Source organism: Aspergillus fumigatus, chromosome 2 (genome assembly GCF_000002655.1).
Source record: "Aspergillus fumigatus Af293 chromosome 2, whole genome shotgun sequence".
NCBI classification, from domain to species: Eukaryota; Fungi; Ascomycota; class Eurotiomycetes; order Eurotiales; family Aspergillaceae; genus Aspergillus; species Aspergillus fumigatus.
In genome coordinates this window covers 4,743,331-4,766,212 of record NC_007195.1, presented here as the reverse complement: position 1 = coordinate 4,766,212, position 22,882 = coordinate 4,743,331, and the positions used below count along the sequence as shown (strand labels likewise).

Sequence of the window (22,882 nt, the reverse complement as noted above, 5' to 3'; positions counted from 1 at the left end):
ACGGCCGACAACCACCTGCGACCCATGTCTACCTCTCGACTATCTCTTAATTGGCGTGGACGTCACCGGACTACCGCCGTTTGGAGTGTTTTAAATCATTCATTTGAGATTGATCTCTGGAGGTCAAGACAATATTTGTAACTTACACAGGCGCTTTGCTACTGGCGCAAACAGGGCTACTTAATGGCCGTGATGCCACTGTCAACCACGTGCTTCTGCCCCAAGCCCGGTTACTGTACCCGAAAAGTTTAATGGAATGAGCTCCCAGCAGTGTGTCGCGGACGGATGCTACTGCACTGCCTCTGAGGCATGCACAGGAATGGATGTGTTTGCGCACTAGGTAATGGAAGATTGCCATCCTCAGGTTGTCCAGGTCAGCTTCATGATACTGGGTTATACTCCCCGAGACATCCATAGGCAGCATTTGACAACAATTTAGTAAGCCAAGAGGCATCTCTTCTCTTGTGAAGTTATCAGGGAGCTGATGGAGTATTTCAACATCTCTTTCTTTGCGCAGCGCCCGTTAGCTTAACTGTTTATATATGAACATACATAAGATTGGTGGCAAGACCATATTGTGACTTTATAGCAAACACCTATCCCTTAGAAAAGGAGTCATATGTCTATAAGGGCACCAAAGTCGCCCTATAGATGTGATCAATCTTGTAGAGACTGCCCCAAATCTGGATAACAGAGGAATGATTGTCCTTCTGGCATCGCCATGGCCGGAGAACAGCTCAATCCCGATGACAAGGGACTGGACGGCAGGACTTCTATAAATAGAGACAAGGTTATCGTACAATTAGTAATCCTCGTTTAGAGTTGAATTCAGTCTAAAGTTTAGGCGAGTTTAATCCTGGTTAACACCAGTTTACTATTACCTTAGCCGAGGTTTCAGAAGGTATGACTAAATTATTTATTCTAGCTTAATATGAGTTTCACTTTCACAATAAAAACCTCATCCTAGGCCTAGGTGGCTTAGCTATGCCCCTACTAACCAGTACTGGTTAGATATGGTTTTGTGTATGGAGTAGATGAATAGATAAAACCCCCATTTACATCGCAGAGTTGGTCATTTGCAACGTTGTTATCATCAGAGGTCAATGTAGCCCCGCCAACGATGCCATCTGCGTGACACTCCGCTATCATAGAGAATACAACAGTAGAAGTGCCCGGGCTAGTATCGTTGTAGGCCGGGTAGAGGAGAATTCTGCCGGCCACTTCCCACTCCGGCACGTTAAGTTATCGGACCCCGTTCCGTGGCTGTTCGAGAGGATCTAATGGCCTCCACCAGGCTGAATCCGCCTGCGATGAGACAGGCGATGTGTTAGCCATATGGAGTATCTGGCCCCTATCGATCCGGCGATTTTTCGGAGATCTTCATTTAACCGAATTCTTGTCGGGCCAATCAAGAATCCTCCCATTCTACCACGCATTTAATATGCTTAATGAATAAGATTCTACTGAGTTCTCATTTGAGGGATCGGTCCACACGTCGTCAACAATACGGTGTCCGTTGCGTTGACCATAGCCTACGCTCAGACCCCTGAGCCCTAGCCCTGAGCTTGATGGCTGGCCTGCTGTAATAGAGGAACCGTAAGGTAGAGATGAACTGGGTTGAGTCCAGGCTGTAGTTCACAAGGGCAGTCGACCTTTTCCTGTCGAATGCCCACGTTATCATGGCCTTTTAATGGCGAGCTGGATGTATGCATAGGTGAGCAGGATGAAAATCATGCAAAGAAATGGGCGGGACATTCGTTATTGCTCGTCTCCACGCCTTGCTAAGTGACTGGATATAATGCAATTCGTTTTCCGAAGTAAGAAGCCCATTATCGCTGCGAATTTTACAGATCCGGACAACTGGAAGGGAGTCGTTCCTGGAAGCGATAATCGCACCTCTCTTGCATTCCATTGTGTATGAGCACGAGTAGCTTTAGGAAACATACACATGTCGGCTGATACTGCGATGATTGCCATGTCAAGTCTATCTGGGTAACGTCCCTTCCTAAAACCCCGTAGCCTTATGTTACGCGGAGGCTACGGTCACTTCCACTCCCACATTGGCTAACTGCACCTGCCATCCTCCGCGCATTGCCTTGGCCTGCGAGATGACTTTGTACTGAGTGCTTGAGCCAGGATTCTCGACCCAGACAATTGCTGATGTAGCCTTGGACGGCCCGGGGACAAGTTGCAGTGTCACCTGCTTGGCGTTGGCTCTCGCGAAAGAACACTGGTCAATCCAGCCAGAGCTGACGACGATGTAGACTCCCATGGACGATATGTATATCCGCTGGCGAACTGCATCGCGAGGCTGAACTGTCACCACCTGTCCATCTACGGCAAGGTTGCCGCCGTACGCAACTAGCCCCAGATCCGGGTCGTCGACCACGTACGTGGCGGACGCGAGCATGACACCAAGAAAACTCGGCCCGTAGTCGCCCGAGTAGTCGTCGCCCACGAGAGTGTCGGGAAACGAGTGGAAGGCGTTGTACATGGAGCCGTCCTGGCGAATGTTGGTTAGGGGCCCAGAGACACCGCCGTAGCCGACGCGGAGAAGGTAGGTGTCCTTGGGCTGCTGGCGGAATTGTGTGAGAAGAGGAATGGCGTTGAGACTGGAGCCATAGTGGTGGATCATACGTTCGATGCGCTGTAGCTTTCCGGCGTAGCTGAATGGGAAGCATGTTAGATTCTTGACGCTGGTGAAGGAGAGCAGAGCAGTGCTTACATGAAATCCCAATAGCGCCGGGCATTGCCGTTCCAGCCCCAGTGAGAAACAGTAGGCATATACCCGAGAATGCTATTGATTGTCTTGGTCGCGGTACTGGTGAGTTTGAAATAGCTTTTCGCAAAGGTTTCTATCAGCTTGTAATCCTTCCACAAGAGAGCAGAAGTGGCTTACTTGGACCAGTAGTACACACCCTCCTGTCCCGTCGAATCCCACGCCATCTCGCTGCCAAACGGCTCTGCTTGCGAGTTCCACAGGTCTGCGCGTTTTTTCATGGATACCTCCACCGCATCTGCCTCCTTCGACCACCCTTCGCGCCGCAGGTCATGGAGAAGTTCACCGACCACCGTCTCGCCCATCTGGCCTACTCGCGAGTATTGCACCAGCTCCCTGCCAGCGGAGTCGGTTGCAAAACAAGCGATGGTGGTATTCACGGCGCGGCTAAGATACCACTGCCAGGTGCGTTGTTTCAGCAACCCCGGCTGGTCACGACCGGCGCGATACAGCGCCCAGTACGTGGCGACGACGTGGATATAATCATATGAGCGTTGGGTGGAGTAGGAATCAGCCTTGTTCCACGACCACCAGTTGCCCCAGTCGATGGGCTTGCTGTACGAATACCCTGGCACGGCGGAGGGCTCGTAGAAGAATATGCTTTTGCGGACCAGGTCACTCCCGTTCTGGATCGTTGGGAAGAGCACCTTGCTGACGAACTCCTCCAGCTTGGCGATCTCGTTGGTATCCGGATGGGCGCTTTGTTTCATCGCCGTCGCCATGTAAATGACGCCGCCTTCATCGCTCAGTCCCGCAATCCAGACACGGGGGTCCTGGAGGACGGGCTTCTTGGTCGAGGCATCATATGACATGATGGAAGGGGCGCGGCCAAAGGGATCCGACGTGTCGGTGAACCACATTGTTGAGGTGGAAAACTGGCCCAGACGGGCGACGGCGTCTGGGGCCGACTCAGTAATGAAGTAATGGACGGTTTGAGTCTTGCCATCAGCGTAGGTGATGGTGAGCCGGTTGCGACCCCAGGCAGATCCGGTGGGAGTCAACAAGAGCGTGTTGTCCTTTCGCGTGATGGCCAATGCATTATCCTCGCTAACCACCGAGACGATGTCGGCCGGGGCGAGGATGCGCAGTTGCACGGTGAGGTCTCGGGGCACCACGTATCCCGTGCCTATCGTCAGGGGGGTGTTGGTGGCACGCACTGCCTTTTGGATACCACGGATGCCGTCCTTCACCACAGAGAAGCGCAGACCGACAGTTGTAGACTGTCCGGCTTCCAGGATGCGCGAGGTGGGGGGATTCCAAGGTTTGGCCTTGCGCCATTCCGTACCAGCGTAGGCCGTGGAGTGTACCAGCCACTCGTAGAATCCCTCGAATGTTTGACTCTCGTATGCGGTGGAGTCAAAGTAGGGCTCATGGAGGTTGTGCCACGCTTCAAAAGGGGTGCTTGTGTTGTCCATGGGTGTCACAATCAACGCTTCCCCCGTGCCAGACGTTGGTGTGACCTGCAGGTAGCCAGCATCCATGCCAATATAAGGGTCTGTCAGCGAGCACTTGGCCGACATCTCCTCCGGGCTCCGGTTGGTGAAGATACTGTTGAACTCGGCCGGGAAGCCCAGACTGCCAATTTCAACGTCGTGGTCGGCAGTATTGGTGGCAGTGAAGGACATGCCTAAGTCGCCGTCCACATCAACCCATTTGCGGATGATGCGGAGTGGTGAGTTAGCAGGCAAAGTCGGCGTCAAGTCGGCGGCTGCCAGTGCATCCTTGGCCTGGACGACGGTCACGGCTTTGCGAGATTTCGCGGAATCTACTTTAACCCATTCGGTCTCCCCTGTAGCTCGGTAGCTGAAGGTGATATCCCCATTGTGATATTGCTGATTCTCGGTGCGGACGGAGAGATAGTCAAAGGGGAGGAAATCAAAGGACTTCCCCTTGGGCGTAAGAGATGCAAGAACCTGAGCGTCTTTGACAAGCTTCAGGTCCCAATTCGCCGTGGACAGGGAGATGTATCCATTCTTGAGACCGAGGTTGTCCTCTTGACCGCAGACAATGAGGGCCAGCAGAGAGGTAAGAACGGCCAAGATTGTAGAGAGATTATGCCAATTCATTTTGATGATTGCATATCATGGAAATAAGATCATTGGAAGCTTGATCTCCTTTGGCTGTTTCTACCCTTTTTCTTTCTATACCCTTTCGACGCATGGCTAGCTTTGTACTTATGTTATCTCAAGCTTGGCAATCACTATGATCACTGCCCATTCCTCTCAATCATCCGACTTATTGGCCCATTACTGATCAGGTCAGGATGGAGTGGTCTCTGCATGTCGATCCTTCGAAAGTATGCCTTCCAACCTTCCTATTTGGGTTTAAGACCGGCGGACGACGGGGGTGAATTGGGCTTCATCAAACTCCGCTTGAGCTAAAAGAAACGGAAGAACTCCCTATTCGCGGAGACATTCTTGGTAACGGAGTAATGAATGATGCATTGATTTTATTGGCCTCGAGTCGGGCATTCTGCAGGGTAGCTCCTAGGTGATCGACAATCCGCTTCTCGAAACATCCTCTTGCATCCGTCAGGTTTTCTGCACTCCGTGGCCAAAGGTTTCCCATTCCTTCACGCCAACACCAGCAAGATGTCTGCCCGAGCCGGATGCGACAGGGGGTGGCGGTGACAACAGGCTTCCAGTTGGTCGACTGATCCAGATATTCCACGAACCATTTCTTTAGGGGCGCAACTCCCTCGTTAACCCCCGCGTTTTTGTCGGCGAAGAAAAATCCATCGATGTCCCGTTGCGTTCCGCTGATTCATTCCAGATGTAGGTAGGCACGCTGGTCTCTTGCGGATTTTCTGCCTTGTAGGAACTCCGGTGATCCGGGGGCAGGGGGTTGGTCGCAATACTGCGGCGGAAATGGCCACCTCCCTTAGCGTCCACGGGTGTGGTAGACCAGGAATTTGTTCTTCATCATTGAGCTCGATGGCTCCAGGGTGGGAGTTGTCGTTGTCGGAGATGATCGGGCCGGACGGGTGAGCGTCGATGTAGGGCCCGGTAGGAGAGTCGGAGACAGCCACCCCAATAGCAAACAGGTCTTTATTCTTGTCATTGGTCTGTGTCACCGGAGCGTACAAGTAAAATCAACCGTCTCGGCCCCGGACAACATGTGCTGCGTATGAGGTCCCGGGAGCAGCCCAGGCGAACACCTCGTGCAGCTCTGCAACTTTCGGGTAGAGCCTCCAGTCGGAGCCGGCGGAGTTGGGCGACGAGGAGGCGAATATTCCCCACTGCTTCATTATAAAGGTGCTATGATCTGGAGCGCACTGTCCCCTCCGGTGAAGATCTAGACTGTGTTGTTGATTACGGGAATTCAGGGTTGGCCGAGTCCCACGAGCTATCTGAGAGAATTGGATTTCCCTTGGAAATAAGCTTGATGGGCTTGGATCTCGGTACCTGGGCTAAAGCAGTTGTGCTGAAAGGCAGCGCAGGCAAGAACACATGCATCCTGGTTGAAGATACCAACCACGTGGAGGTAACAGAGGATGCTGAGGGTCACCAGGCAAGGGTCCACCTGCTTCACTGCAGGTGTTGATACTATCTTTTAAGCGGACAATGTCTTAGTTAAACAGGCTAAGGGTCAGACACGGATCAGCCATCTGATGACATGGATCGCAAGTCGTTTCCACATTTTGCGTAGTTCATGGTAACATAAAGAATGCAAACGCGGGCCTAGTGCCTCATTGCGCATTTATTCGTATCCACGCAGGTGCCATGCATGTTTCATCCTGATCCACAGGTTCCGGACCGAGTTGAGTCTAGGTTTTCCTGAAGTTCCGAGTGTATGGAAGGAAGCGGAGTCCAAGGGAATGAATCACGATTTGCAATGTCCGAGAATAGGAGAACCCTGCGTGGAAAAGTGTTTCGGAGGATGAGCATCGCAGTTGCTCCGTACAGAAAGCCGATCTCAGCAAGCCTAAGGTTGCATCGAACCTCGCTGGGCTTGCTGTACTCTGTTCCCACGCCCGATTGATAGACGGTCTACAAAACAGGTTGCATGAACATATAGGTTCATGGCTATCATACTTGTAGAGTGCTCAGAGGACTCTTTCAATGCTATTTCGAAAGTATAGTGTCTCCACCTGCACACTGTATGCTTGAGCCGAGCTTAGGACTCGACAATAAAATGGACTCATGTCACAGGGGTGAGATTCTGAGGTGACACGAAAAGACACTGCATGTTACTATACAGACTTGCTCACGGGAAATTGATGAGGCCGAAGAAAAGCCCCATCGTAACGCAAGCCACATCTGGCATAGAATTGACAGTGGACTTGGTGGAATATGTAGTCTTCTTCAGGGAAGTACGGCGTTTCAGGCTTCGAATGACAAGTCATCTGGCTGCCCCTGTCTTGGAATTACAAATATCCCATCATCCCAAGCATCAGCCTTCTAATACTAATACGATGGAAAGCAAACTGGCTGTGATCTGCCGCCACCTAGCACCTCATTTGAGCTATAAAAGACACCATCATTCATGGCAAGGTACATTACGATATTGGCTTGGCGGCTGAGAAATCACAAAAGAGTCATACTCTGAGGCATCAGATTTCCATTGGAAAACCAAGTATAGCATACCTTGTTGCTGTCTTGAAACAACACCCTTCGAAATCGAACAATGTAATTTCCGGCTGCTACTTAATGCCTTCCTGTTCCCCTATCCCATTCATTACTCAATTTTTGGGAAAATCCTCTCCCAGAGTTCCATTCTTAGTGACCACAGGGTGACACTCCGACATGACGCCAACCATACGAGACCACTGTGTCTTGCTCGGGTTCCGCCATTTGTGCAGAGTAGATCGCTGAATTGTCAGGTCCCCGGGCCTGATGATGCGCGTTTCACCAGAGGACAGGATAAGCTCGATCTCGCCGGCGATCTGGATGACAAAGTCCAGGCTCACGGTCCGATGCATGGGACTTTCCGAGTCTGGAGGCGTGTCGATATACCAAACATTGGCACCGCCCCCCGGAGTCACCAGTGGAGGTAGCTCCTTGAGCGATGTCTCGTAGAGCTTGAGGTCGTTGCCGTTGGTGAGTACCACGGGTGGTCTATCTGTAGTATAGCCCAGACGTGCGAGAGCTCCGCCGAGATCGTTCACAACAGGAAGGGACCCGCTGAGGGTATTCGAGAAAAAGGAGTTGCCCTCATCATCATTCTCGGTTATGTAGCGTTTGGGGCTGGAAAGAGCGTTCTCAGCCATGATTGATCTGTGTGTGGTTGACTGCGAGAGATGACTTTAGCTGTGAATATAGCTGTGGATGATACCCAAGCGGACCAGTTAGAGATATAGATGAACAAAGCCGAACCTGGCTCCCAGACACAGCCGGGTTCGCCCTCGGAATTCACATGTAAGTGGGCATGATGCCTGCAAATACCTTCATGCAATTGTGGTATGTTATGGTAAACTCCTAGAGGCCGACAACAATGCTGAATCAAACGAGACAAGGCCTGCTTGCAGCCAGCCAACTGTAGGCCGTTCCGAGGTGCCTTTTTTCATCCCGTGCACTCGGGAGCAAAGACCGAGCTTTCGAGCGTATACCACCTGATGGGTGCTTGCTGCAGAGCGGCTATTCCAAACTTGGCAGTGCGTGCTGGAGACAGACAAAAGGGCAAACCACGTAAGAGAAAATGTATTGGACTATAACCCATGCAGCTCGGCATGGTAGGTATCAGGCCTGGGTAGGTCGGAATGGCCCATGATTGGTTGTATCCCAGCCAATCTGGGGAGAGATGTGATGTTACTCCATTGGTGCATGGAAGTTGCAAGGTGCATCTCTCCACTGTCTTCTGTTCCTGCTCTCATGCTCTTCACATCGTCCAACCCAAGAGTCCTGGACTATCCGACGGTAGCACTGCAGCTCGGCGTATGACAAGCCTGTCGAGCCTCTCAGTGAAGGACGATTTGGCATTATGTCCTCGGTTTCCCCAGCCAAGCCGCATGCCTCCCTACGACACAGGCGATACAAAACCGTCCTTGCCTGCGCGACGTGTCGTCGTCGCAAGGTCAAGTGTGACGGTCTGCGTCCAGGTGCTCCCATCCTCTTTTTACCTGTAGCCTCCGCTAGATTTATTCTGCCCCGAAGTTGCAAATGCTAATGATCCGCATTCCAGCGTGTGGAAGGTGTCTAAGGACCAGAGACCTCCAAGAACGATGCACTTACATCTCGGCGTCAGCCCGTCGTAGAAGTCCTGCCAACGACCCTCTTTCATCAGCTGCGGCATCTCCACAACTCCCGGCTTCTGTTACGTCTGCTCAAATGCCTTTGGGGCAATCCGAAGTCGTCGACACTTTTGGCACTGATGCCCCCGGTATTCCAGGAGAATTCTCTTTTGAGATCAAGGCTGCTGTGCATGAAAGATTGGGGCGACCGTCCGCCAAAAAGCGGTGCCCTATTCTTCTGGCAGACGCCCCGTTATTCGGCTTATTGTCTCTTTCGCGTACTACTGATCTCGCTGTAAGTCCCGCGGATAATGTCCTACCCCCTCGCAAGCATGCAGACCGCTTGTTGAGCCTGTACTGGCAATGTCTCGACCCTCTGGAACCACTACTTGATCAGAGATCCTTTAGTGCCGCCTATCAGGCACTATTTGACGGTAGCGAGATGGAATACGATGAACAAATCTTTATTTGCACGCTCAACCTTGTATTTGCTTTGTCTACCCAGTTACAGGAATCCATCTCTTCGGAACAGAGAAATAGTGCCAGTCAAATATTCTTTCTTCGAGCCTGGCATCTGTTGGATCCGGAGGTTGTCCTCTGGCAAGCAGGCTCATTGGAGATCGTTCAATGCCTGCTTCTCCTGACCAGATATCTTCAGTGTACCCCGAACCTACAGCAGACGTGGATGGCGCTGGGTTCGGCTGTGCGGATTGCCCTGAGCATTGGCCTCGACCGCTCAGAGAGGAATCTGTCCGGGTCAGATAGGGGGAACCAGGTGGCACGGGATGTTTGGCAGCAGTGCGTATTTATGGACAGGTATGGAGAATTACTCCACGTTTGTAGGCTGGAGCCTCTCTGATTATCCCGTAGAAGCCTTTCTTGGTCGCTTGGGCGGCATTCCACAGTACCTAGTGTACCCTTTCTATCCTTGGACCCGGTTTGGAATGGTAACGATCTACCTGATCCGGACGGTGAGACCAATGCTTCAGTCTCTCGGATAATGCAGGAGCTGAACAAAATCACCGGCTACATTGGTCTTTCTCAAGTACTCACCGGCAGCAGTGCAGCAGCCAGGCAGGACTTCCTTCTACCAACCCAAGCCGGGCCAGGTGCCGTGTTACAGATCGACGAATGCCTTACTAGATTAGAAAACAGACTTCCCCCCGTCCCGTACAATATGACCAAAGGCGAAACCGCTAATCCCTTCGACGGACGGCTGATTCTTCTTCGTCTCCGGTGAGTTGTGACGAGCCCTCGTTGCGAGTTCGTCAATCAGACGCAGGGCTAAGCCTGCGCTTCTTAGTCTGGCGCACACACGCATCGTGTTTCTGAGACCTGTCATAGCTCGCCTCTGTTTATCGTATCTGCAAACGCAGAAAGTTTCCCCACCAGCTGAAACGAGCATAGGCGATCGCATCCTCGAAACATGCGCCACGCTGTGCGTCGACAACGCACAGAAACTCATCATGCTGGTTCAGGAGTGCTCACGACCCGATAAGACTGGACTCATACCCTGGTGGTACCGTGTTTTCTACATCTACATTGCAATGCAGCATTTGATAGCAGCGATGCTGCGACCTGATCTCTTCGGGACTGTGGTCCCGGAGTCATGGAACACAGCTGTATCAGTACTTAGTGCACATGAACGCCTCAGCCCATCTGTGAGGCGATGTTTGAACAAGCTTCAGATGATGTGGCAGACGGTCATCGATATTCAGTCGCCACCCACCCACGAAGCTGCTCCATCCAGCATGGACTACAACACGGGGCTCCAGGACGTCTTCGGGTACCTTGGATTTGATGCTCAAATGCCGCTGTTCGGGTTGGACGATCCAGCGTGGCTGGACAATGTGGATTGGACACCATGGCCGTCCTAACGCGAGTCTGGAACTGGGTCGGATCCTGTCTCAATGCTTGCTGGCATCCTCGACGGCCCCTGACTGGTGCCCACTTTTTTGATCTTTTCGTCTTCTATGATACAGCTCTCTACTGTCGAAGTCCAGACTTACCATCTGCACCCTACCTATATTTGAATGGAGAATACTCCACAGTAAGCATCCATTTCGGTGCGAATGAAACAGGGGTTCTCAGCTGACAGTTGACCGAACGACTCCCAACTGCTGGCATTTTGAGTCAGTAGCATCTATCGAAGAAGTGCGGAAAAGGAGTCAAACCACGAAACCCGATTCTAGTAGTCTATTGGCTCGAGAATAGGTTATTTTAGCTAGCACGCAGTGGTTCATGGTCGGATCTGACCCACTGGGAACGAATACAGGCTTGGCATATCAAAACTACCTAGTATTGATTGTGACATTCTGAGAATCAAAGAGATCCTGCCTACATATAAATGGGAGGTAGATGTTCTCTTAGCCATTGATCCTTTCCTCTCAGTTGTACACTTCTCTGAACAGGAGAGCAGCCATGCCTACTCCATCAACCCAGGTCTCTGCACCAATGCCGACCATCACGGCCCCCTGCACGCTAGATACATGTCCCCTCGACTGGGCTCTGGTGCGCTACATGCCCAGTCTCCCGGGAAATGCCCTATACTTAGCTCTCTTCCTTATCATGCTGGTTGTGCAGATCTATCAGGGACTGCGCTCCCGCACCTGGTCCTACCTCGCTTGCATGACTGGCGGGCTCCTTCTTGAAGTCGTCGGCTACGGCGGACGCCTCATGCTTCACTCAAATCCGTTCAATTTCTCGGCCTTCCTCCAGTAAGTACCGATGCTCAAGTCCCATCAACTGGCCCGCGTGATGTTAATGGAGCAAGGTACCTCATCTGTCTTACCATCGGACCCGCTTTTATCACCGCAGCGATCTACCTCTGTTTTGGACGGGTCATCATTGTCTACGGCGAAGGCTTCTCCAGAATTAAATCTCGAACATATGCCATTATCTTCGTGACCTGCGACCTTCTATGCCTCATTCTGCAGGCCGCAGGTGGAGCTGTGACTGCCACTGCAGGCCGGGACCAAGACGGCCTCCGCCATACCGGGATCAATATCATGATCACAGGGCTAGCAGCGCAGGTTGCATCGCTGGGGGCCTTCATGGCGCTTGCCCTCGATTATCTGTGGAGACTGCGCAGACACCGACAGTCACAGTCCTGCGTGTTCTCCGTCGGTGGCTGTTGGCAATGGAGGGGGTTTCTCTGGGGTTAGTTCCACATCCATAAACAATCACCTGCAAGGGACAGTCCGAACTGAGAGTACATCAGGCATTGGAATTGCAACTTTCCTCATCTTCATTCGATCGATCTTTCGTACGGCCGAATTGAACGGCGGGTTCAGCAGTGACCTTGCCAATGACGAGGTTGCGTTCATGATCCTCGAGGGTGCGAGCATGGTCATCGCCTGTGGCGGTATGAGTATATTCCACCCGGGAATGAGTCTGAAAGGGCATTGGAAGGACCCCATGTCCTGTCCCTTGAAGACCCAGCAGGATGAGGGCCATTTTTTGGCTGAGACTGGCCAGGGGAATAGACATTAGCACGACCATTCGAAGTTGGGTGTTTTGCCTAAAGCGGAGCAATGGTCAGCCGTAAAAGTGTCTGCCTCAAGAGGACTCCACAACTCTTCTTGACCCAGAGAGACGGCTCTTTAGCTATTTATGTAGCTGGAAATTGATTGGACCGATATTGAAACACCCCCAGCACATGGCTAGTGCCATTGGTCTGTTCGTATTGCTCATCCGGAATAGGAATAATGTGGATCATAGTATACCGAGATATATCCGATATCCAGCCTTGCTATGAATATGGGGTATTTCCCTTTTGTTTCAGATGCAGAACAGCCGACTGCGGTTACTGCCATTATATCGATACTTATATAGAGATACGCAAGGAAGACACGGTACAATGCGCAGAGCCCATACGAAATCAAGGACCGGTTGCCGAACATGCAAGTATGACCCCTCCGCTCTCAACGAGAAAACAAGTACATATGCGTCGGATACGATATTTACTGACTCAATCTCCGTGCTGCTACAGAACCCGTCGGATCCGCTGCGACGAGACATGGCCCTCCTGCAAGCGTTGTACAAGCACAGGCCGTCGCTGCGATGGCCCTTCTCTTACGAAGACTAGCCCAGTTGCAGTCTCATTCACCCAGATATGGACATTGACTTCCACAGTGAGAATGCGACAATTTCCCAGGCTATGGGAAGAAAGCGAACAAGACGCTCGCTATGTGCAATACTTCATCGAGCGTCTCTCCCGGGACATGCCGGGTTGTGGCGGCGAATACGCAGCCTGGCGAGCTCTCATGATCCAAGCCATGCACCAGGAGATTGCTATTCGTCGTGGTGTTGTCGCTCTGAGCGCGCTCATGCAGGAACAACTGGAGAATGGCTCAGTGGGTATACATGGGTTTGATGCACCTCCTCGGAGCAGTCGGTATCTTTTCGGGCTGAAGAAGTATGGCAAAGCGTTGGCTTCCTTGCAGGAATTGATCATGGAGATGGGGAACGACAGATATCTTACCCAGGTAGCCCTGCTCTGTGGCATCGTCTGTATATGGTTTGAGATTCTTATGCGGGATTACCTTGCCGGGTTGAGTCACCTGGAGATGTGTTTGAAGATTGTCCTCAATGTGGGCCCTTTGGGAAATATCGACTCGGATATCCAAAGAGCATATGCGCGAATGGACATGCAAGCATCGCTGTATGTCGGGATTCGCACCCCCGTCACCGTCCCCGAAGAAATGCCCCCGATCCCCTACGTCTTCGACTCCTTCAATCAGGCCGAGACCTGCTTGATGGAGGAGTACGCTCGAGTCATCCATTTTTACCGTAATGGAGGGAACTTCTACCGTACCTATCAACCAGATGGCGTTCCGCTGGAGCTGGTCGCATATACTCAGACCCTGCAGTCGCGTCTGGAGCTCTGGAAGTCGGCATTCGGGTACTCCTATTCGTGCCAGAAAGCCCAGGGCAGCCCGCAGACTTCTGCGCGCGCTTCTCTTCTGCTCATCCAGTATTACATCGCACTCGTGACTGTATCCACATCCGTCTATGCTGAGGAAACGCTGTATGATCGGTTCCTCGATGCGTTCAAGCGGATTCTTTCCCTGGTGAGAACATCCAACGCCTGCTGTCAGAGCACAGTCGCAACTTCGCTCGTCGGCGTTCCCATAAAGATGGGCGTCATATACCCATTGTATTTTGTCGCAACCAAATGTCGAGACTCGGCGGTCCGGCAGGAGGCCATCGACTTGTTGTCCTCGGCGCCGTGTCCAGATGTAGTCTGGGAAGCGCCGATCCTGACGGCTGTGTCACGGAGGGCGAAGGAAATCGAGGAGCTAGGTCTCGACGAAAACGAGCCGATTCCAGAGTTCAAGAGGCTTCATGGCCTCGGGTGGGGGATTGATTATGAAACTCGCCAAGTGAGTGTCCAATTCCGTAGACGACCCAACGGAATGGACGGCGAGTGGGACGAATGGAAGGAATGTCTTAGCTGGTAGAACGTAGACAAAAATGAATGCCTTCTTTCATAGAGCGTAATTTTGGAGATTTTCCCAAGTGGGTCTTCCTGTAATTCTTATTGCCGATGTTCTGTCTTGACGCTTTGCTTAAGTCCATGGAGATAAGCTTCTGCTATCAACACCGCTGGGCCGCAGCTCAGCATCAAGGTTCTTAAATCCTCGGAGATTATGAACTCAGACATATAGTGACTGTTGAGAATAATGTATTTACGAGTCTATAAATCTCTCTTCTTTCCGCTGGACGTCTCGTCTAATCAGCATATCACGACTGTTCTGCTCTCACAACATGGCCACCTTTCAGACAATCCTGATCATTGGAGCCACCTCGGGGATTGGCGAAGAATTGGCTCGCCAGTATCATTCCAGCGGAAAGAAGGTCATCATTTCGGGTCGTCGAACAGAACGACTGGAGGCCCTGACGGCTGAGCTACCAGGGTTGGGCTCCATCCAGGTACGTGCGGCACTACTATAACATACAGGTGTTTAACAAAGGCACAGATGGATGTGAAGAATCTTGCAGCACTGCCCAGCAAGATGGACCAAGCATTTGCAAAATACCCAGACATCGATGCAGTGATCATCAACGCCGGCATCCAGCGTCTCCTGGACTTCAACACCACCGATGTCTCTGCAGCTCAGTACCCAACCACAGACGCCATCACCGACGAGGTCACAACCAACCTGACCGGGCCGACCGTCCTGGCACGCTGCATCATCGAACACTTCAAAGCGTCGCGGCCGAACCAACCTTGCCTTCTGGCCCTTGTGACTTCAGGTCTGGCGCTGGTCCCAGCAACCATGTTCCCCGTGTACTGCGCCACAAAATCAGCGCTGCATTCCTTCACGGCGCTCTTGAGAAACCAGCTCAAGCATACGTCTATCAGTGTGGTCGAGATTGTGCCCCCGTACGTGGAGACAGAATTAGATAAAGATCATGTCGATGAAGTGGCCAGACGCATGGGTGGGACAAGGCCGCAGGCGATGCCGGTCAAGCAATACGTTGATCAAGTGATGCGAGGGTTGGAGGTCACAGATGCGAACGGGAAGATCCAGAAGTATGTCGCTGATGGATTACCCCGTGCTGCGGTCGATGCTTGGGTCACGGCTCTCAGTCCCATGGCAAAGTTGTTGCATACTGAGCTATGACTCTAGACAGTCGAGGAAGTACTCGGGTCGAGAAGCTCGTTGATTGTGAATGTTGAGTCCTGGCCGAGAAAGCTCTCATACGCAGTCTCAAAATCCCCTGCTTGTACAAATGAATCCCACGCTTCCTGGCGATTTCTATTAGCTTTATTCCTTCAAAATAGAAAGCAACGCACCCAATTAAGCTCAACCATATTCATGTTCGAATTCCATGAATCATCTCCGTATGTATAAAGTTCAACATCAGACATAGACACAGGCTGGCCACTGTGGGAGGGGTCTTGAGGAAGGCCTCTTTCGCCGTCCACTGAGACTGCCACATCCACAGCCGGCGCAAGCCGATCTGGAAGGCCAAGCCTCGGCCATAACAGCTCCAGCATTGTGTCGAGCACGAGTCCAACCTTGCCTGCTTCAGGATTCTCACCAGCCAGGGTGTTCCAAATCCGGCGCGAAGTGTCGAGAGCGTGAAATATCTCCTCGATACGACTATCTTTTTGCGGAGGAACCCCTTGGTCTGTTCGGGTACAGTATTGCAGATATAAGCACAGTACCATCGCAGCCAGGCTAAAGTTCGCACTGTCAGGAGTGATAGTGTACCCATGGAAGTTGCTAAAACACCCCCCCGGCTGGGCCTCCCGGTGTATGTTAGCTTGATGACGGAGTAGCGTCATGGACGAATCAATGCTTCTTTGCTGAGAGAGAGCAAATGTGGGGTTCGTCCGGGCCTCTTGGAGATATTTTCGATGCAGAGCGGTAACTGCTTGATGGTAAAGCGTATCTAACTGGACTTTCTGCACCATAACATATGCAGGTTCGTTTGGCGCATTATGCCAGTTATTCAGTTGCAAATGAGGAGGAATCGACCGATATGCCTCTATGAGGTCACGGTCGAGTTGTAGGACCCTTTCATACGGCTGCCGCTGGACGGAATTCAGGAATTCGACGACACGTCTCATCGCTCGAGAAAGTTTGAGCTTGGCTAGTAGATAACCAATTGGCACACTTGCCGAAAAGGGCCTTGGAGGTGGCAATTCGGACATGCCTTCTTCTATGTCGGTATCGAGGAGGTTGCGCGGCGCGTTTGTATCAGAGTCCTCCGACCGGACAGCCGCTGGAATGCCAAGATGAAAGGACGACAGGCAGTCAATCTGGTCGATTGTGCTCCAGATCCTCCGGCGCATCTCTCCCTCAAAGGGCGACAGGTTGGAGAAATGGGACGGATCCCGGTGCAATCCCAGCCTCATTGCCAGTCGCACGATCGAGCCGATGTGCGTAATTAATCCAGCTCCCCATTCTTCATGATGAGAAAACCCAAAGATACCGTGTGCGATCATTGCCTGGAGCGTCTGCAGAGTAGTCTGGTTTGTTTTGATGCGCTCCAGACACTGGCCAGACTTGTTATGGTAGAGCTTCCCGAGAGCCTCAGACATCCCTGAGTCGTCTTTTGCTTCAGGAAGAAATTTCATCGCCAAGCTGAATATCGAATAGAGCAGAGCCACCCATGTTAACGTAGCGGATGCTGAGTTCTCCCAGTATTCTTCGTACTGTTTACAGTCAGTGATGGTTGACTAACTACGAAGAATGTCTCTAACCTGTTTCATGAACGTCGGATAATGAATCGAGTCTGCGTTTTTGTGAGACGTGTAGTGTTTCGCGACCACCATTCTAGAAAACTTACATCTTATTGGGCCAACGAAAGAGTGTGGAGCAAAGAAGGCTGATATCAGTCTATCCGCTGCGGAGCGAGACGGCATGACTGCTAGCAGCTCGTCATCCAGTCCAGGAGCCGTCCCCAGGGGATGATTGCATGTATCCTTATGTAAGTCATTTTGGATGCTCAGTGTCGCCAGCTGAAGAAATTCAATCAGAATCTTCGTCATATTCCATGCGGTAAATTGACGAAGCTACCTCGCTGAGGACACTATCCCAGTGACTTCCACTTCGGTAGAGAAGCCCATCAAAAAGCTGCCCAAGGACAGGACTGTTGGCCCTGCTCTCGGACTGTGGTGCCGAGCTAGTCACTTTCTGTCGTCGACTGGGACGAGGGGCATACAGACAAAGATTATTGGATCCTCGCATCACACAATTGTGACAGGGCTGATGACGATCACATCGTAGTCTAATTGTGTCAGTTCACACGTATCACCCCATCTGTTGAAGGACCAGAACACCTACTTGCGCACGCGGCAAGGAGCACAGGAAAGCGGGACTCGATTGCGTTTTGCAGGGCCGGCTTTTGATGCGGTCGGGGTGTCGGATGATGAATTATGCATTTCGACATGGGACAGTAGAGCAAGGAATGATCAGTCGCCTTGATGGATTAGTCCAGTCTCGTCTGTCTACCGATGAATTGATGAGAAAAGAGAAGAATCGGAGTGTTGCGGTAAGCTTGTTCATGAGGGTATTCGATGATTGGTGGGAATCGCTTAGATATCGCTCACCTGATCTCTTTTCGAACAATGAATTATGCTGGTGTATACAATTGACTGTCTTCGACCATTCTACTTGTACTAGTTGTATTCCTAGTTAATTTTGCTTCTTCCAGAAAGATACTATGATCATTGAAATAATCGATTAACTTTCATTTGCAGATACTGTATGGTGGTATCCTCATCCACTGGGGATATCAAATGCTTAGTCCATATATATAATTTGAACATGCCGTCCCTTTTCTTCTCGTTATGCTTATACAGGCGTCTCCATCTAGTTAGAGACAACACTCATATAGAGATTCAGACTCTTTATATAAATGGTATATCAGACAAAACCACGCTAAGCAAGGTATCTGCTGGGATTTTGCAATTGATGACCGACAGAAGCGGCCAGTTGATCATCCATCTGCACGTTGATTGTTAATCAAAGGCCAGCCATTTTCATGTAATCAGTGTCCCACAGTATCGGACGGAATAGTAATCATTTATACATACATAAGTGTAGTCAGTGGTTCTTATTGATGGGCCAATCACTAATCAAAAACTTGATTCCGTAGGACCGTTGCCACTGGTTCACTTTGGGTACATGATCACTAAACAATAATAAAGCATGTTTACCGCCAAATGCTATGGACGTCCTCAATCGAGGTAATCGAGTTGTATATTTAGGCAACACCGCCTCCTACAGCCGTTGTTCTCATCTACGCTCATTCTTTATTCCAGGTTTCATCCAAATGCCTGCCGGACTTATCTTCATCACCGGTGCTACCGGCTTTATTGGCAGCGCTGTGGCCCTCGAAGCCCTCAACGCAGGTTACTCGCTGCGCATCAGCATCCGCAAAGAGTCACAGATCCCCAAACTCAAGAAAATTCTGTCGCAATTCGAAGACAAGATAGAGTTCGTTGTCGTGCCTGACATCACTCAGGAATCTTCCTTCGCAGGGAAGCTAGAAGGAGTCGAATATGTGCTTCACCTTGCCTCTCCTCTTCCCCACGGGACAAATAAAGAGACGTACTTTGGTCCGGCTGTAAAGGGCACAACGGCCATTCTGAAGGAAGCCGCCAAAGTCAGTACGGTCAAGCGCGTCGTGATTACTTCGTCCATGGCGGCACTCATACCGCTCACGGGGGTTCCTGAGGGAGAATTCGTCAGAGGTCGGTTTCCCATAATTTCAGGGTAGTGGTCAGGCCGAGGAGAAATACTGATTGAACACGCACAGAGGACACCGGTTGGGACCTATCTGTCGACCCAAATGCTGACTTCACAGGCCCAGACGACGCTGCCACCTCGTTCAGGCTTTACCGCGCCTCGAAGCTCCTAGCAAACAACGCCAGTTGGGAATTCAGGAACACCGCGAAACCGCATTTCGCGCTTGTGACTCTCCACCCTGCCTACGTCTTTGGACATAATCATGTGCAGACTAGCCCGGAGGAGGTCCAAGGTGGAACCAATGGAATGCTCTGGGGAACCATCATGACCGGCAAACCAATGGGAAACAGCACTGGGGTACACGTCCGGGACGTGGCTGAGGCACATATTAAGGCGCTTGATGAGACAGTGCCGGACGGGTCCAAGTTCTTGTTGGCAGGTAAAAGGGCATCTTGGAGCGACGTTGCCCGCATCGTAAAGAGAGACTATCCGGACATTGGTGCCAAAATTACGGAGGATATCTCTGGAGAACCTTTCCCACTGGATACAACCGAGGCCGAGAAGGTCTTGGGCATGAAATGGAGGTCGTTGGACCAGATGGTCAAAGACGTGGTGGACCAACAGTTGGAGTTGATGAGACAGACATCCCTGTAGAAGGGTTCTATATTTGTTCTATTATGTCGATCAGAGTAGACGATCGCTGCACTAGGCTCAGTCTGTCAACTCTTCAGATATCCAGCAGGCGCTACAGCACACAATGAATATCATGTCGTTGATGCATGAGAAATCTCATCTCCAGCTACATACAATTGCTGCATCCTTTAGATACCAGATGCAACGGTGTCTCGTCACCTGTATGATCAATCTGCTACTCCCAATACTTGCCCATTTGGCTAGTATTGCGACTCATCTGCCGCAACGCTGAGCTTTTTGCGCCGCCTTGTCAGAGTCTTTCAAGTGGTAGTCCAGTTCAACCCGGATCAAACAATACAACGACCTCGGTAGTTTGGCCGACTTGGCCAATAGGTTTCCTCCCATGATCCTCGAATACGCGGACAGATTTGAAGTATCCCCGCGCATGGATAATTTGTACGGGACCCGAGAGAGCCGATGTTATTTCCAGGTGGCACGAGTACGCAGACAGCTCTGACAGTTCGACTGTCTTGTTATCACCGATGTTGAGTTTGACATCAACTACAACGCCATTGCCGGCGGCGACCAACAGACTGCCATAGATGCGGTCACCAAGGGTCTGGAAGTAGGCAGTATCATCGCTTCCATTGATCTGATGAGCATAGCGAAGCCCGGTACCGAGAATGACCCTCTCCAGTCGGAGTGATAGTGATATCTTATCTACGAACGCAGTTACTGCTCTGGTTTGAGACTCGCCTTGGACATCTTAATACTGTTACTATATTGGTGTTTGTTACTCTGTGTAGTCCAAGCCTGACAGCATATATCACTTCCAAGTTCAGCACAGCACTATGCAGACTTGGCAGCTTTGCCAAAATTCATTCTCCCCTGCCACCTGCGCAGCCGCTGTCCAAACAGCTGCAACACCACCATAAAGAACAGTGATCCAAACGTAATAGCCGCCTGGATCCCCAGTGCCCTAGCCGGCCCCATGCTGCTGACCCAGTCAATCTGAATATACGTGGCCATGAACCCTCCCCAGTTGCGACTGGCCGTCACCCACGCGCCCACCTCACCGGACCCCTCGGGGTAGCAGTCGAGCAGGTATGCATTGATAGCGGTCGTAATGATCATCATACTGCTACATTGCATGGCTGCGAAGACGGCAATGACCATGTAATGCCAGTGGCGCTCAAAGGCGAACCCGAGCACGATCAGACTGACGCAGCAGAGGATGGTGGCGGGGTAGACAATGATCAGGCGTGCCTCGGGGTGCAGTCGGCCTTGATGTCGATTCATATAAAAGGTGCCCACTGCATCGTGGAGGTAATGCCCCGTCAACCAGCCAATGATGACACCGACGATGCCGAAGAAGTAGAAGTAACCTGTCACGGGTCAGTATCTCGAGAATTCGCTCGTCAAGGGATGTATCATATACCAATGCCGCGAGTGGAAAAGCCGTAGTCATTGCTCAGCCAGATTCCGATGGTTGTATTGACTCCAATCACCCAGGCGAAGTTGAGGAGATAGTAGATCAGGATAATCAGCACCGGAATCCTGGTAATCGCGACGATAGGCCTCATGGCGCACTGGAGGAATCTCCTCTCCCGCCACAGCTGTGCTTGCTGGACTCCCGTGAGACGGGCGATATAGGACCCTCTTGGGACCTGGCGCCCTTTGCGATCAAACAGCGTTTCGTCGAGAAGAAAGACAAGCAGAAAGGCCACGGCGGACATGCAGGTACACAGCCAAAAGGCCCAGCGCCAGGCGACATCCGTCACGATAAAGCAGGTCAGCAGCGGGCCAAGGTAGGGGCTCATGATGATGAAGAACTCGATGTAGTTAATGACCTTGGGGTGCTCATGAAAGAAGAACAGGTCTTTGATCCAGAGCAACGCGCCTCCCTGGCCGACACTGCAGAAGAGCCCGTTGATGATTCGCGCCGCCATGTATGACTCAAAGCTGGTGGCCGCTGCGGACCAGGCACAAGTCCCGACCATGACTGCTTGGAACAGCAGAAGCACAGGCATGCGACCGAAGTAGCCTGCCAGGACCACCACGATGATACCGCAGGAACCGATGGTGAAGAGGTTGCCTACGACGGCTCGTTGGACCGTGGCCTGAGACAGATTCCACTCTCTAGTCATCATCAGCGGAAGGCCTTTGGTTAGGAAGTACGGACCCTACATGGACTGGGGGATAATAGTGATGATCGCCGTGCCCCCAGTATAGTCCGCCAGGAATGCGATATACGCCATGATCCAGACAATGAGCCATTTCTTGCGCGAGCTCCAATTCAGCGGATCATCGGGCGTGTCCAACGGTTGTGGGATGAGCACATAACGGCCGTCTGGAGTTGTCTTCAGGCCGGCCGCATTGTTCGCATATCGGCTGGGGTCAACGACATATCCTTCCAGGGCTTCTTCGTCCTCGTCGATTCCACCCGACGTAATCTGTGTGGGGAGTTTGTCGTCCATTGTATAAGCTGATGCCAATACAACGTGACTCGACCAATCCACCTTCAATCGGAAACCTCGGGTGCAATTGGTCTGGGGAGAGACGCGAGAGAAATCCCAGAAAGTACTGGAAGGATTGCGGGAATCTCTCAACTATAATAGACGCTGTGGAGTTCGGGGACTTGTTTAATCTACCCTGATGAACAAGGAACATGACGTGTTCTGTGTGCATACCACACTATGTAGAATCCCTGCAGCGCCAGTAAGTTAAACCAGGTCCTGTCTCGGATCTGGTACGGATTACAGCACGATTGCCAGGAGATACCGTTCGTACGAACATATACAGAGTAATAAGACGCAGGCCCTTGTATCTAGTAAGAATCTAGACAGAGACAGGGATCACAAATTCATCTATCGTGGGTTAAAACGGCGGCGGAATGGCCAGAGACGGGAAATGCCGATGGAAGAGACAAGGGAGTTGGCTGTGGTCTTAGCACGGTAGCATTCTCTCGGCCCACAGTTGGCAGCAATCACACCTGAGAGACTTACCAGCACTGTAGGTATCATCCCGGCCTAAGAAATTGCTCTTGCTTTGCCCAGATGTGGCCGTGGGAAACTAATCGACTCCAACGACAGG

At 51.5% G+C, this 22,882-nt stretch overlaps 10 protein-coding genes across 10 annotated transcripts; 5 read left to right on the top strand and 5 right to left on the bottom strand.

The window, feature by feature from the left end:
• Positions 1–1,921: 1,921 nt before the first annotated feature.
• On the bottom strand, positions 1,922–4,845 carry AFUA_2G17920 (uncharacterized protein; the record flags this gene model as incomplete). The annotated part of the gene is made up of 3 exons (XM_751036.2): positions 1,922–2,666; positions 2,726–2,839; positions 2,900–4,845. The coding sequence occupies 3 exons, from the start codon at positions 4,843–4,845 to the stop codon at positions 2,027–2,029; spliced, it is 2,700 nt and encodes an 899-aa protein (XP_756129.1). The 3' UTR covers positions 1,922–2,026.
• Positions 4,846–5,659: 814 nt separating this feature from the next.
• Positions 5,660–6,234, bottom strand: AFUA_2G17910 (uncharacterized protein; the record flags this gene model as incomplete). Its single annotated transcript, XM_751035.1, has 3 exons — positions 5,660–5,824; positions 5,876–6,020; positions 6,095–6,234. 3 exons carry the CDS (start codon positions 6,232–6,234, stop codon positions 5,660–5,662), a joined length of 450 nt encoding a protein of 149 aa, XP_756128.1.
• Positions 6,235–7,249: 1,015 nt separating this feature from the next.
• Positions 7,250–8,280, bottom strand: AFUA_2G17900 (cupin domain-containing protein). Its single transcript, XM_751034.2, has one exon. It carries the CDS (start codon positions 7,986–7,988, stop codon positions 7,461–7,463), a length of 528 nt encoding a protein of 175 aa, XP_756127.1. The 5' UTR covers positions 7,989–8,280; the 3' UTR covers positions 7,250–7,460.
• A 446-nt stretch (positions 8,281–8,726) lies between these two features.
• Positions 8,727–10,825, top strand: AFUA_2G17895 (transcription factor domain-containing protein; the record flags this gene model as incomplete). Its single annotated transcript, XM_751033.1, has 4 exons — positions 8,727–8,839; positions 8,925–9,764; positions 9,819–10,184; positions 10,252–10,825. 4 exons carry the CDS (start codon positions 8,727–8,729, stop codon positions 10,823–10,825), a joined length of 1,893 nt encoding a protein of 630 aa, XP_756126.1.
• A 544-nt stretch (positions 10,826–11,369) lies between these two features.
• AFUA_2G17890 (RTA1 domain-containing protein) lies at positions 11,370–12,440 on the top strand (the record flags this gene model as incomplete). The annotated part of the gene is made up of 3 exons (XM_751032.1): positions 11,370–11,665; positions 11,722–12,107; positions 12,169–12,440. 3 exons carry the CDS (start codon positions 11,370–11,372, stop codon positions 12,438–12,440), a joined length of 954 nt encoding a protein of 317 aa, XP_756125.1.
• Positions 12,441–12,732: 292 nt separating this feature from the next.
• On the top strand, positions 12,733–14,410 carry AFUA_2G17880 (Zn(II)2Cys6 transcription factor; the record flags this gene model as incomplete). The annotated part of the gene is made up of 2 exons (XM_751031.1): positions 12,733–12,854; positions 12,940–14,410. The coding sequence occupies 2 exons, from the start codon at positions 12,733–12,735 to the stop codon at positions 14,408–14,410; spliced, it is 1,593 nt and encodes a 530-aa protein (XP_756124.1).
• Positions 14,411–14,717: 307 nt separating this feature from the next.
• AFUA_2G17870 (putative short chain dehydrogenase) lies at positions 14,718–15,577 on the top strand (the record flags this gene model as incomplete). The annotated part of the gene is made up of 2 exons (XM_751030.1): positions 14,718–14,882; positions 14,930–15,577. 2 exons carry the CDS (start codon positions 14,718–14,720, stop codon positions 15,575–15,577), a joined length of 813 nt encoding a protein of 270 aa, XP_756123.1.
• Positions 15,578–15,579: 2 nt separating this feature from the next.
• Positions 15,580–18,115, bottom strand: AFUA_2G17860 (uncharacterized protein; the record flags this gene model as incomplete). Its single annotated transcript, XM_077804254.1, has 6 exons — positions 17,750–18,115; positions 17,483–17,693; positions 17,253–17,424; positions 17,167–17,198; positions 15,751–17,118; positions 15,580–15,702 (listed from the first exon to the last, which is right to left on the bottom strand). Exons 1-6 carry the CDS (start codon positions 17,845–17,847, stop codon positions 15,580–15,582), a joined length of 2,004 nt encoding a protein of 667 aa, XP_077660414.1. The 5' UTR covers positions 17,848–18,115.
• A 510-nt stretch (positions 18,116–18,625) lies between these two features.
• On the top strand, positions 18,626–19,940 carry AFUA_2G17850 (putative 3-beta hydroxysteroid dehydrogenase/isomerase). Its single transcript, XM_751028.2, has 2 exons — positions 18,626–19,161; positions 19,227–19,940. The coding sequence occupies exons 1-2, from the start codon at positions 18,636–18,638 to the stop codon at positions 19,808–19,810; spliced, it is 1,110 nt and encodes a 369-aa protein (XP_756121.2). The 5' UTR covers positions 18,626–18,635; the 3' UTR covers positions 19,811–19,940.
• A 585-nt stretch (positions 19,941–20,525) lies between these two features.
• Positions 20,526–22,395, bottom strand: AFUA_2G17840 (putative MFS transporter). Its single transcript, XM_751027.2, has 3 exons — positions 21,977–22,395; positions 21,228–21,928; positions 20,526–21,174 (listed from the first exon to the last, which is right to left on the bottom strand). The coding sequence occupies exons 1-3, from the start codon at positions 22,264–22,266 to the stop codon at positions 20,639–20,641; spliced, it is 1,527 nt and encodes a 508-aa protein (XP_756120.1). The 5' UTR covers positions 22,267–22,395; the 3' UTR covers positions 20,526–20,638.
• Between the last annotated feature and the right edge of the window lie 487 nt (positions 22,396–22,882).